Source organism: Taudactylus pleione, unplaced genomic scaffold, assembly GCF_031769625.1.
Source record: "Taudactylus pleione unplaced genomic scaffold, aTauple2 ptg000053l, whole genome shotgun sequence".
NCBI classification, from domain to species: domain Eukaryota; kingdom Metazoa; phylum Chordata; class Amphibia; order Anura; family Myobatrachidae; genus Taudactylus; species Taudactylus pleione.
Genome location: NW_028284455.1, coordinates 34,787,383 through 34,800,874, shown reverse-complemented (window position 1 = coordinate 34,800,874; position 13,492 = coordinate 34,787,383). Strand labels below are relative to the sequence as shown.

Sequence of the window (13,492 nt, the reverse complement as noted above, 5' to 3'; positions counted from 1 at the left end):
GCAGAGGGCTGTGTGCAGCGGGGGAGGCGCCGGCTGTGAGACAGGGAAGGCGCGCTCCCCTGGCATGCATTTAACCCCTGGGACGCCGCAGCGCTACCGCTCTGCTGCGGTCCGCTGTCCCAGGGGGTAGTGGAAGCGCAGGTTGGTCGCCTGGCTCCACGCTGCAGCCAGTCCCCAGGGAGCCCCCTGCCTGGGGACTTAGGACCATGTGATCAGCGGGGACCCACCGCGGGACCCCGCTGCTTACCTCTGTCCCCCTTGAATCCGGCCATGGTCCGGAGCATCTGGGGTCACCGCTAGCTGTGACCCCAGACGCCCACCAGCATCCCCGGATCAGTACCGGCGTTCTGGTACCGGCGGGGTGTAGGGAAGACAGCATGGACGTCAGGACTGACTGTCCATGCTGTTCATCCAGATGTGCAGCCACAGCTGCATGAAGAATAAGCTTCAGGGGCTCTTCTAGCCCCCACTCCAACAGGTGCACCCGACTCCGGCCGGGCACCAAACTAAACTGAGGTGCCTTGGCCCGGGGGCGGGGTATAGGAGGGGGACCTAGTGCATCCTGGGAGGCTGAAAGCTTAACTCTTTGGTGCCCTGCGACTGACGTCACACCTATACCCCAAGGTATCCTGTGGATACCCTATGGACCCTGAAGTAGAAAGTGCAGAATTGGGGTTTTGGGGTGCAACGTTGCGGGAACCCCTGTGCAGCCTTCAGACAGTCCCCCAAAGGTAAACTGTGTCAAAAAATAAAAAAAAAAGACTTAAGAACACCCCAAAAAAATCACTTGGGGTGAAAAAAAAAATGTTTGGGGACAAAGCTAAAAACTAGCGAACTTGACTCTGGGGGGGTCCCAAAGTATTTTTTTCATTGCAGGTGCTTACGGCAGGTGGATTTTTCGCGATTTTATAAAATTAACTTTAAAATACGCTGACCCCCATTTTCAAGTACCCCAAATTTGCTGGGATAAGTTATTTTCTGCAAAAAAAATTCCTGAATACTATTCTGCACCACTTATACAAAAATGCTATGTAGCAGCTATTGAGCCCTTTTAAAAACAACAACTACCTGCAGCAAGCCAAATCGGGGGCTACCATACCTAACCCTCATGTCAGAGCATCTTTTGGGGGGTGTCAAGCTGATTTCCCCAAATCTGACAGTACTTTCCGCTTGTTTAAGTTTCGCCAGGTCCCGTTTTCGCCTACTTTCAAATTGAATACGGCAATACGCAGGCACGCGCAAAATACTTTTACGCCTGCAAAACAGGCGAAAAAGTATCGCGGCTCAGCTCAAATTGAATACGGGCCTTAAGTGGGCAGCTGGATGATGTGATTCACATTGAATCACGTCATACTAGCTCTGCCCTGGCTTTTCAAACAGCGGGGTGTGGGGCTACAATGACCAGAATGCGGCTCATTGGGAGTAGGTTGCTACCTCCAGGACTCTCCAGGAGAGGGTTTAATGAAAGTCAACAAGTATAGCTATAGAATAGAATATAAATCATCATAACATTTTAATGCTCCTCTATTGTGTACAAAGAAAGGTACAAAAGGTGATATCAGAACTATATTTATTCAGATTAACTAAGATGGAGAGATAGAGTGGACAGAGCTAAAATACTAATCAGCTCCTGTCATTTTTCAAACACAGGCCCCCATTTATCAACGAAGCATAACCTCTTTAGCGCTCAGTATAGGGGTAATGCCACCCTTTCTGGATTTAAAAAACGCTAATCTAAGATTACCGCTGTTTGTTGGCGAGAGCCTTCCAGGCACTGCCGGGTCCCCGTTTCCTGCACAGACGGACCGAAGCGCAAAACACTGGGGTCCCATCGCTGGCAGCGTTAGGCTGCCAGCAGTCCAGTGGAGGACCTCGCAGATGAGGAGGACTTCGCTGGACCTCGCCGGAGGGGTATCGGTAAATACCAATATTTTTTTTGTTTCCATCAGTGATACTAAATGAAAAATTACGCTGGTGTTACCATCACTAAAAAATGGGGCCACAGCCTGTAAAGTGACAAGAGCTGATGTGGTTGATACTTTAGCGTACTGTGGATAAAGTGGACGGAGATAAAGTGGAAATATTTTGCAGTCGCTAGTCCTTTCTATTGTTTGCATTCCTGTTATTACCCCACTGTGTAGGGGTTGTGGATTTTCCACAATACAGAGTAAATGGCCAGAAAGCCAACTCTAACTAGGCCGCAGATGGAGCCGGGAGATAAATTTATTGCAAATCCGAGTTGGGTGCAGCCTGAGTCCGCCCTGCGAGCAGGGACGCGGCTGTTCCTGTACTACAACAGGGAGCTTCTCTGCGGTCTCCGGCTACGCCAGGTGTGATCTGCGGCAGTATCGGTAACGCAGCTCCCCAGCTGCAGCGCCCGGTGACAGGCCGCACATACGAATGCTGCAGCGGGCGCTCCTCTTCCGGTTCCCCTGCGGAGGGGGCGGTGTCAGGGTGTGCTGTTCTGTGCTGATCCGCTCAGCGGAGAGCCCCGATGGTTAGGCTGCTGCGGGGACTGGGAGGAGGGAGAGGAGCACCGGAGTCCCCGGGAGGACGCGTCTGTCTGTCCGGCTGCTGCTGCCTGGCTGCTTCCCTCACAGCACATCACATACAGACTCCTCATCACATTACAGCCATATAGCTCTGCCCCGGGCTGGCTGTATTACTTTCCCTGCAGAGAGTGATCCCCGGCTGCCGCGGACATGGACGCCTCTGCGCTGGAGCTGGACGCGTTGAAGTTCGCGAAGCTGGCCGTAGTCAACGACCAGATAGGAAAGTATAAGGAAGCTGTGTTCTACTACAAGGTATGATGCCACCCCAGCAGCTCCTATTCCAGCCCCGCTGCCCTACCCTGTTCCAGTGCTATACATATACACCTGCGCCGTGTATCCGGGGTCAGCTGCGTTACATCATTTACCCATGTTACTCTGTATATAGATCATGTATGTGTTACAGTAAGCACCTGTCCCCATTCCTCCTTCTGTGCATAATGACACACAGCAGTGAATAAAGTAACTATTACTTTCCTAGAAGTTGTCATCTTATACAATCCTGAGCAGATGTGATGTCACAGTGACACCTACTAGTTGTAACAGAAGGTAAATTGTCACCTAGAAATATTCTGGTCAGGTTGTAAACTAGGGGATGCTACACTAGATCAACACTTTCCCAGGGTTTCATCCTCAGCGGAGAGTACAGTTCTTATACGTGTGTATGTATATTTAGTTATTACCAGTTATTTATATAGTGCACACATATTCCGCAGCACTTTACAGAGAATATTTGGCTATTCACATCATTCCCTGCCCCAAGCGGAGCTTACAATCTATATTCCCTACCACATGCGCACACACATACACACTAGGGTTAATTTTTGTTAGGAGCCAATTAACCTACCAGTATATTTTTGGAGTGTGGGAGGAAACCGGAGTACCCGGAGGAAACCCACGAAGCACAGGGAGAATATACAAACTCCACACAGTTAGGGCCGAAGTGGGAATTGAACCCACGACCTCAGGGTCTCATTCAGACCCGCTCGCGAGCGCAGGACGCTCGCAAGCGGGTCGATGGTACCCAAATGCGCATGCGCACAATGGAGGCTGCTCTGTCGTGCGCATGCACGAGACCCGGCGAGCAACGGGGAAGCCGTCGCTCGGGGTCTCGCACCAAAGTCGATGGTGAGTGACAGCACGCCCCCTTTGGTGGGCGTGCCGGGGCGTGGCTGCCCAGACGGAGGCGTTCCCATGGGGACGCCTACCGTCTGGGTCCGGCCCCACTGACATCACTAGTGATGTCAGTGGGAGTGATTTTGGCTCTGATAGAGCCAAAATCACTCCAGGGCTTGCGGCAGCGAGACCCTACCGCAGGGTCTCGTCGCAAGCCCGATGGTCGCGATGGTCTTGACCATCGCGACCATGATCATGGACGCTCGCATAAGCTGTGGGTGGTAACCCACAGCTATGCGAGCGTCCAGGAGGACGCACCACAAAAAAAACAAAAAACGCCCTGATTCAGAGCGGGCGCTCGTTCAGAGCGTCCGGCTCTGAATCAGGCCCTCAGTGCTGTGAGGCAGTAATGGTAACACATATATACACACACAAGTCCAATAATTGCACACATTGCTCATGAATAAGATGGGAACTCTAGCGCAGTTGACGTGATTTACAGAGCTTATTGAAACTGTTTCAATAATAGTTTTATTAATATGAAATAATTAGCTTCCTATATACCCAGTTACTGGCTTTGAAGACCCTGATCTCAGAATATAATTGACTTTGATTAAAGTTGTGAAACAAATAGTCCTTGTTATATGGGTGTCACTAGAATATTCTCTGCCCACCTTACATTCTGTTTACCTTTGACAGCAAAAGCTGCTGAAGGGAGAGGGTGTTGGAGGTCTGGTAGGCGTAAGATTTGTAAATGTGTAAGGGAGCATGGTTCCCCAGGGAGAGCAGTGTTTACTTATGCTCCAGCCAGCATTTCACTGCAGAGAAGATGCTTGTATGGCTTACATGTGATCTCAAACTGGTTGAGAACTCGCCTGTAATTCCAGGGATTTGCTTTTCTTAAGGAAACTGCCCTCTCTAGCCTTGCACGCTGGCTCCTTATCCAGTAAGGAGCCACCAGTCTCTGCTCTGGGGATGGGGCAGAGAAATGCTGGCCATACACCTGTACAATTTTGGGCCGTTTGCCTGTTTCTCGACGCGTCGTACGTTGAATCGTGTAAAAATCATGTATTTTTTAAGTAGAATACGATCAGTTCCGCACTCCCGCAGCTCCTAAAACGGATCGTATAATCAGATGTGCAGACCATATTATCCATCATATCGTGTGCAGATCATACCTTGTATTTTGTGCATGTGATGCATCGTGCGTCCATTCATGTCATTTCAATGACTTTTTCCTGATGAGCGCGTGAGCCACAGGATCGACCGTACGTATGACAAATCGGGTGCAAAGAAAAACAACAAGTCGTGCCGCCGGAACTGCCAGGGAGCTCCGGGGAGCTGTGAGGTGAATCTTATCTAATGCTAGTCGTGCAGGTGTATGGCCAGCAAAAGGAGGGGCCTTATGCAGTGTATTTCACCTGTTTTCCCCCTGCTGCTTACCTATTATAATGGCATCCGTATAAAATTATAGGTTAATCAACATTGCATCGTTTTATTCTGTTTCTGCAGTAGGCAATGCTGAGATAGATGAGATAGATCTGCACTCCAGTTACCTCTGAGCAAGGCCAAAACTGTAATCCCCAGCTGTGCCCAGCTCTGTTTAGCAGCCCTTTCTGTAATGCTGGGGAACTGGTCTGTTCCCCCTTGCCAGCCCACTGCTAGGTCACATTTATGTTAATGACATATTAGATTTCTTCTAACCATCAATGATCTGCTGCATGAACTCAACTGATTGTGGAGGAAATTAAGCATTGACAGAAAGTGACAAAAGGATCATAGATGTTTATTGTGAACACAAAAATCTATACACAGTAAACCTTGAATGTACAATATGTATTGTCCCAGCCATCAACCAGTGTGTACAACTGATATAGCTGTGAACGTTGTCATTCACAGAAATATTGTGTTAGCCATGCAGCACGGCAGATGCGATATATGTTTCACAGGTGTGGCTGTGTGAACCCATATGCCAGCCGCAGGAACCTCCAACAGTGATGTCATTTGAGGTTCCTTAGGCCAGCCATATCGTTGGGTCGGTAAGTGTGTATGCACACCTGTATACACGCCAAATCGGTCTGTTGGACGGATTTACGTACCGTCTGACAAGTGCGTACCCGACATTAGGTTGTTTAGGGCATATATTTTCAGATTTGCTTTATGTACTTGTACAAGTTTACTGGGCCAAACTTATAATTTTGCCTTTTGTGTTAACTGTTGGCCTTCTGCAAGTGCCTGGGAGAGAGTGTGTAGCTGCTGGTCACATAACTAGCATCTACTTACTACTCATTTCACTGGTGTCAATGTATCGGTACATAATTAATCATAATATATATCCCTCAGGAGTTAAATCTCATTTGACAAATAGCCCATAATGTAACTTATTTAACAGAAAATAGGCCAACATGGTGGAGAGGTGTGTGAAAGAGTTAATACCCTTACTAAATTTGTACTTCTAATAAAGTGCATTTCATACATTTATAATCAGCAAGCATTTGTTACTTCTCATCCACCTGGAAAGGATGATAGCAGAAGAAGATTTGAGGCAATCTATCCAACTACCTGTTTAGACAAAAGTGTAATGGAGCATACACACGGTCAGATTTGTCAGATGAACGATTGAACGATTTGACCAAAGTTTTGAACGATTTTTGACTGCATTAAAATGAATGGAATCGTCCAAGTCTGACTGCAAACACATCAGATGTCAGATATCGTTATCTGACAAACGGGAACGCGCATTGTAGATCGTCCATCGTTCAGGCATGTCAGATATGTCAGATTTTCCTTCAGATATGAACAACTAGACGATTTTTAAATCGTTATCGTTCATATCTGAAGGAAAAATCTGACCGTGTGTATGCACCATTACATGAAAAAAAAAACAAATGTCCTAAGCACACCACCCAGAATGGCCGAATAAAAGGAATCCTGATTCTGGAATGGTTAAGTCAATTCCCAGATCTCAAGTGATATCAAAAGTAGTAATAGTATTTTCCAGGGGAGAATATGGGTCGGCTGAGTAGTGAATCCCATGACGTTTCCTATTATGAATTGTTAACATTTACAAGAAATTTCCACTGGGAGAACATTTTGCTGTACAGCTCAGGTTTGCAAAGTTGCATATATACAAAGCACAAGACCTGTTATTAAAATGTCCTGGAGAGACACAGTGAAAGTGCAGCTGTTTGTTATTAATATACAAAACCACATTTGGTGAAAACCAAATATAGAGTATAATCAGAAATACACCAGCTGTTGGTGGACGGGTGATGTTTTGGGGTTTTGCCTAAACAGAATCTTTGAGCACTTCATAGCCATTGAATCTATCATGGACTCCTATTTATTCCAGAGTATTATAGGAGACAATGTGAGGCCATACTGTATGTCCAACAACTGTAGTGTGGCTGAAAGTGGATCATGAAACCAAACAAGGATAATAAATATGCCCGCTTACTGAATGGCTGAAAATAAATGATTTGAGGGGAGATTTATCAAACCTTCTAAAAAGGAAAAGTGGCAACTTTGCGTACAAGTCCAATGGTGGGTGGATCCGATCCTGCGTCTTTGGATGCAGGCATCGGATCTGAGGTGCCGGCAGGAGGCTTTTTTTTTTCCTGCTGCCATGGAGGTGCACAGACATGCCCCTGAACTTAGTATTTGCTATTTACCTGCTTTGAATGTTGCCTGGATTGTAGTTAATATTTTTTGCATCCATACATGGGCATACTAAATTACTGGGTGGATGGACAGAGGGGTTAAGGCCTACATTAGTACTAAGAGAACGGTACTAGTTTTAGGTCAATTTGCATAATAATGTGTATGTGCTGCCTGATTTTAAGTGGCTGCTTGTGGTGACCAGTAAGTAGCTGGTAAAGCAGTCCTCTTGTCAGATCAGTGATTTGAGACAGAGGGGTCTATTTACTAAGCAGTGTTAGGAGACAGAGTGAAAAGTGATAAGGTGCCAGCCAATCAGCTCCCAACTGTCATCTCACAGGCTGTGTTTGAAAAATGACAGTTGGGTGCTGATTGGCTGGTACCTTTTCACTTTTCACTCTGTCTACTAACACTGCTTAGTAAATAGACCCCCAGGGAGTGGTCCTGGGAAATGCTAGTACCTGACTAAAACAGCAGCTTTATCAGGTGTAGAATTTGTTGGTGGCAGAAGTAATGGAATTTTTCTTACATTTTCTGTTACTGTTATACATATTACTGGCCACCAATGCTGTAGCTGACATAATTTTGAGCATTGCCTCTCAGGCTTATTGCTTGGTATTACAACTTTTACTTTCTGACATTTTATTTGGCACTACTACTATTGCTGCTGATATTGTGCTAACATTACTACTGTACTACTACTACAGCAGACATTATTGTGCATTGCTACTACCTGTTGGTTATTACTGTTGTTATTGTTGCTAATTACTTCTGGTATGTTACAGTGTCTTACTGCTACTGTTGGCATATTACATGGTACAACTGCTGGACATTACTGTTCATATTGGCATTTCTTGGTCATTATAATTTCTGGTGACATAATATCATCTTTTGCTGCTACTAGCAGCTTATTAGTATAATTTATTGTTATTGCAAGCATATTACTACTACTGTTTTACATGTTAATACACTATATCACTACTGCCTTACATATCCCTGCTCCTGCTGGTTTATAGCATGCTGCCACTTGATTTACAATGCATGGGGCAATATCTTCAGCGCCAGCAGCTCATAGTAACTAGGCACAGAAACAGACAAAATCTCAGGTGCACAACTCCAAATCATCAATAATATATATAAATGCAATAACATTTTTCAATCAATAGAGGTTTTTAGCATAATCATGGCCAAGCTTATGGGCCTACCCACCAATATCCAGGTAACCTCTTTCGGGTAGGTCCCTAACATACTAAGGTGTTAGGGACCTACCCGAAAGAGGTTACCTGGATATTGGTGGGTAGGCCCATAAGCTTGGCCATGATTATGCTAAAAACCTCTATTGATTGCAAAATTTTATTGCATTTATATATATTATTGATTATTTGGAGTTGTGCACCTGAGATTTTGTCTGTTTCTGTGCCTGCAATTAGTCTCATCAGGTAGCACCTCCCACTGTATATATAGTCAGGTTGTGCAGTCCAGAAATCTTTTCTATATGCTCATAGTAACTATACTGTTGATATGTGTGTACTAATTGGATGGTGGTAAGCAGATTAAATAGTATACATTAACGGAATCCCAGATGCAACAGACAGCTCAGGACTTAACCAGTACTTAGGTTTATTGTGCAGCAATGTGTCTATAAAGCCATATAAGCTTGAGCAGAACATCTAAGTCACCAGCCAGTGATGTATGTGGGTAGGGGAGTGTATATATAGGGTAGAGTTATGCCCGGTAGCAGGTATCTAAGGTATAGTGCAGGGTCTCTCTGGAGCTACGTGTCTCGCTGTGGCGCTCATACACCGTAAGAAGATGGCTTTGTGTATGCGCAGAATACTTAACCGACGGCCATCTTGGTAAGGGCAAATGCTTCCTTAGAGGAGCATTATGGAGCGCACTTCATACTTCAACATATACTAGGGTCCCAGTACATCTGTGTGCATTCCAGTCACCCATACCATATTTGTAAAATATATTCTTCACCTTTGGATATATATTTTTGGGTAGACAAACTTACAATATTTTATTGCATGTTTTTTTGGAAACACACTATAGCACGTATTTACGCGCTACAAGCAGTGAGGGACTCCATTCTTTTATAAATGACCGGGTCCTGTGCCTGCAGAAAGTCTGTAGAGCTATCTAAATATACTGTATCAGTGCTCTCTGCTGCAGTATTAACCCCCTCACTGCCAGAGCTTTGCACACATACATAACTGCACACATGGCCAGTGCACACATACATAACTGCACACATGGCCAGTGCACACATACATAACTGCACACATGGCCAGTGCACACATACATAACTGCACACATGGCCAGTGCACACATACATAACTGCACACATGGCCAGTGCACACATACATAACTGCACACATACATAACTGCACACATGGCCAGTGCACACATACATAACTGCACACATGGCCAGTGCACACATACATAACTGCACACATGGCCAGTGCACACATACATAACTGCACACATGGCCAGTGCACAAATACTGCTATGTACCCTTGCCTCCTCAATACCCCCAGCCCTGCCTACCACTAGCCCACTCCATGCCCCCAGCACTGTCACAACTGCTGTCTGCACTTACCCCACCTTCCCTCAGCACTGCCTGCTCTTACTCCTCTCTACCCCAACTGCTACCTGCCCCCTGCACTGTCCTAATTGCTCTCTGCCTTCACACCCCCAATAATATGTCATGGGACCCAAAAACAGTGGAGTAGGACCCCAATTTTTTAAAGTGAGGGGGTCCCATGCTAATAAGAAAAACACACAGTTCAAACATCATTGTGTTTAATATGCCTTCTTACAATCTTAAAAATACAAGTGTAACACATCCTACCCTATACCTTTTTTAAAGTGTGTTTGAAGTGAACTGATCGTCTTAGAAGCAGTGACTTGTCCACTTATGTTAATCAAGACAGCAGTTTGTGCAGTGAGGAATGGAGGCAAGCAGGAAGTCGTGTAATGGAAGGTGCGAGGACAGCCTACACCAGTGGCTCCCAAACTTTCTCTGTTCAAGGCACCCTTAGTGTCTCAGAATGTTTTCGTGGCACCCCTAGGTGCCAACGGGGCCAAACTCCGAAAAGCTACGCTCTTTGGAGTTTGGTACATAGGGGTCATGCCATAGTCCCCATTGATAATAATGGGGACTATAGTCTACAGCGTTAATTAGGAGTTTTCTGTGAGCACATAGCAACAATCAATCAAATTATACAGTTTATACATAATTTTATGAAGAAATTGATAAATAGACCCCTAAATCTGAATCAAACCCTTCAGAGCTGCCACTTGGGAATGGAAGTTAAACCACAAGACACAAATGGGAGCTATATAGATATTTTTTTCATTTGGCCATTATAATATACCCACAAAGTGTATGTATGTATGTATGTATATATGTATATACACAAATAGCCGTTAAAATGGAAATCTGCAAATATCCATAACTAGATCAATGCCATCCCCTACTGCACCTACCTTCTTGTAGTTCTTTTTGATCCACACATACACTCCTGGGCTCTCCAAAAACTTTGTGACAAAGCCTTCACCCAGCTCAGCAGGGTGGCCAGATCATCCTCCTCCTCCTTCCACCATGGTTAAATGGCCCACATCTTCTTCCTCATTTTCAACCTCCTCCTTGGGATCTCTATAGGGCTCCTCTTGCCGAGGCTAGTCTGCTGGCACACTGCTATCATGTAACCACTGACTAGTGTTACAGCAGCCATAACCAGCAATGAGATGAGAGCACGCTGCCATCTTCATAAACTGCTATAAACTATGATAGACCACGCTGTGCGCCGGAAGCACCTAGGTAAGCCAGCCCACTCATACAAACACTGTGGCTCCAGCTGTCCCGCCCACTTCCTGATTGGTATTTTCAAAATAGTTTTCTATTTTTACCCATTTCGATGTGATTGACTTTAGGATTGCATATATGTTTTAAACCTGGACCCCGTATACTTCTGGTATTGTCGAACATCAGTCCCTGCCCCAGTGGAGATTACAATCTATATTCCCCACCACATGCTCACACACATACACACTGGGGTAATGTTTTGTTGAGGGCCAATTAACCTACCAGTATATTTTTGGAGTGTGGGAGGAAACCGGAGTACCCGGAGGAAACCCACGCAAGCACAGGGAGAATATACAAACTCCACACAAATCCATGACCTTAGAGCTGTGAGGCAGTAATACTGACTATTACACCATCTGTGCTGCTCTACTGCATGTGAGCATGCTGCAATTTTAGGATATTTCCCTGGAGTATCTGCACTTATACAGCCAGCATTAGACTTGCATGCAACACCCCCCACCCCCTCACCCCCCAAAAAAGAGAAAACAAAAATAAATTATATCGCTGTATTTTAGTGTATCAATCACATATATCACTTGCACACAGTCAAGGTACTGTACCATATCATTTAATGTGCCAAGGCCATTTATCGCTCAATTGATTTCCCAATATATCTGCCATCCAGGGGCATATTTATTACGGGTGCAGGGTGTGTGGTGCACACGGGCCCTGGGTCCAAGGGGGGCCTGCACAACATACCTTGCACCCATATTATATTTACCTCCCTGGAGTCCCAAGTCGGTGCTGGTGTCAGCGCTGTAAAAAGGCCTGGAAAATGGCCGCCACAGCTAATTTCCCGTCATTTTGCGCATGCGCAGTACAGGGAAAATGGAAGCCGATGCCATTTTCCCGGTGACCTGCGCATGCGCTATAGACTCTGGGCACACTCTAGTGCCCAGAGTCTTATCAGTGCGGCGCTGTGCTCAGTGCGCCGCCGGACTGAGAGGAAGAGGCCCGTGACGGAAACTACACGCGGGCCCCCTCCTCTCTTGAAATGCCCCTGCTGCCAACGTCTACCCAGGTGTGCAGGAAAATATGTGATGTTGATAAATCGATGGCACATCACAATTGCACATCGTCAGTCATTACATACCCTTAAGATGCCACTAGTTATTAGCAAATTGATAATATGCCTTTCCATAAACAATGGCACAGCCAGAAAATGGCTGTCTCACTGTGTTTCCATGACAGATGCTCTTTAAGAACAGGCAGCTGTTATAGACACAATATGTGTAGTGGCTTAGATTGTAGAGGATATGGAAATCATATCATCCTAGTAAGCAGTACTGATCAGGTGACATTACCATTACATTGGAATGTAAGCACCTGGATGCGTAATCCCATGTAGGCTAAGATCCTCGCTCATATGAAGTCACTCCCTGTACTTGGCCTACTTTTTACTTCCTGCTCTGGAACAAATAAACTGTAGGTAATGGGACCTGTTATTTCAGTCACTTTGTTTTCCTGCTTATTAAATCAGTTGTTACAAGTTGCAAATATTACAATAGACCATACCTTGCACTCCACTATTTTTAGTTTATATTAAATATATATATTATTTGTCTAGTCAAGTTTTTAAGTTTCTAAAAAAAAAAAAAAAAAAAACAGCCACAAATGGAGTAGCAAATGCAACATGACCCTCTTGCCCTGGAGTCTACCTATCACCCATACTTGCTTAATGTCCCGGAATGTCCAGCAGACTCGGAAATGTTGGGATATACTTAACTACTCTCCCGGAACCTTCAGGAGGCAACCGATTTTTTTTTTGGGGTCACTGCACCCCCAGAAGAGTAGGTACTCCAGCATTCCGCCCACTTCTTAAGGAAGTGGGTAGAATGGGGAGAATAACAGGAATCCGTGGTTTGTGAGGAGGGTTCTGGACCTAATTACGCAAATAATCCGGCCCTGGCCCCATCACCGCCCACCTACATCTCCTCTCCGGGCTTCTCCTGTAGAGGAAACTGCAATAGTAGGCAAATATGCGTTGGGGAATCGCACCAGTAACCTGGCAATGCTTTAATAAATCTTTAGTTTAATCTCTATTACAAATAAAATATGCAGAGGCGTAGCGTGGAGTCATGGTGCACGGAGCAAGTGTATACTATGGAGTCCACCCCCAGTAGTGCCCCCCTATTCACATTATGCCACAAAGTAGTGCCCACAATTCACATTCTGCTACAGTAGTGTCCACAATATACATTCTGGCACAATATTATCCCTTATGCACATTATGCCACAGTAGTGCCCCTTATTGACATGTGACTCACTGGCGAATGTGAATGCTTTGGGGTCTCTGTGC

The 13,492-nt window shown here is 45.5% G+C and overlaps 1 protein-coding gene across 1 annotated transcript in view; it reads left to right on the top strand.

Moving 5' to 3' along the window:
• The first annotated feature begins 2,372 nt into the window (after positions 1-2,372).
• The window catches only part of CAPN7 (calpain 7), a 91,567-nt gene continuing 80,447 nt past the window's right edge, over positions 2,373-13,492 (top strand). Inside the window, exon 1 of the mRNA XM_088462794.1 lies at positions 2,373-2,804. Within this exon, the coding sequence (XP_088318920.1) occupies positions 2,703-2,804 (102 nt within the window). The 5' untranslated portion in view covers positions 2,373-2,702. The remainder of the gene's footprint in view (positions 2,805-13,492) is intronic.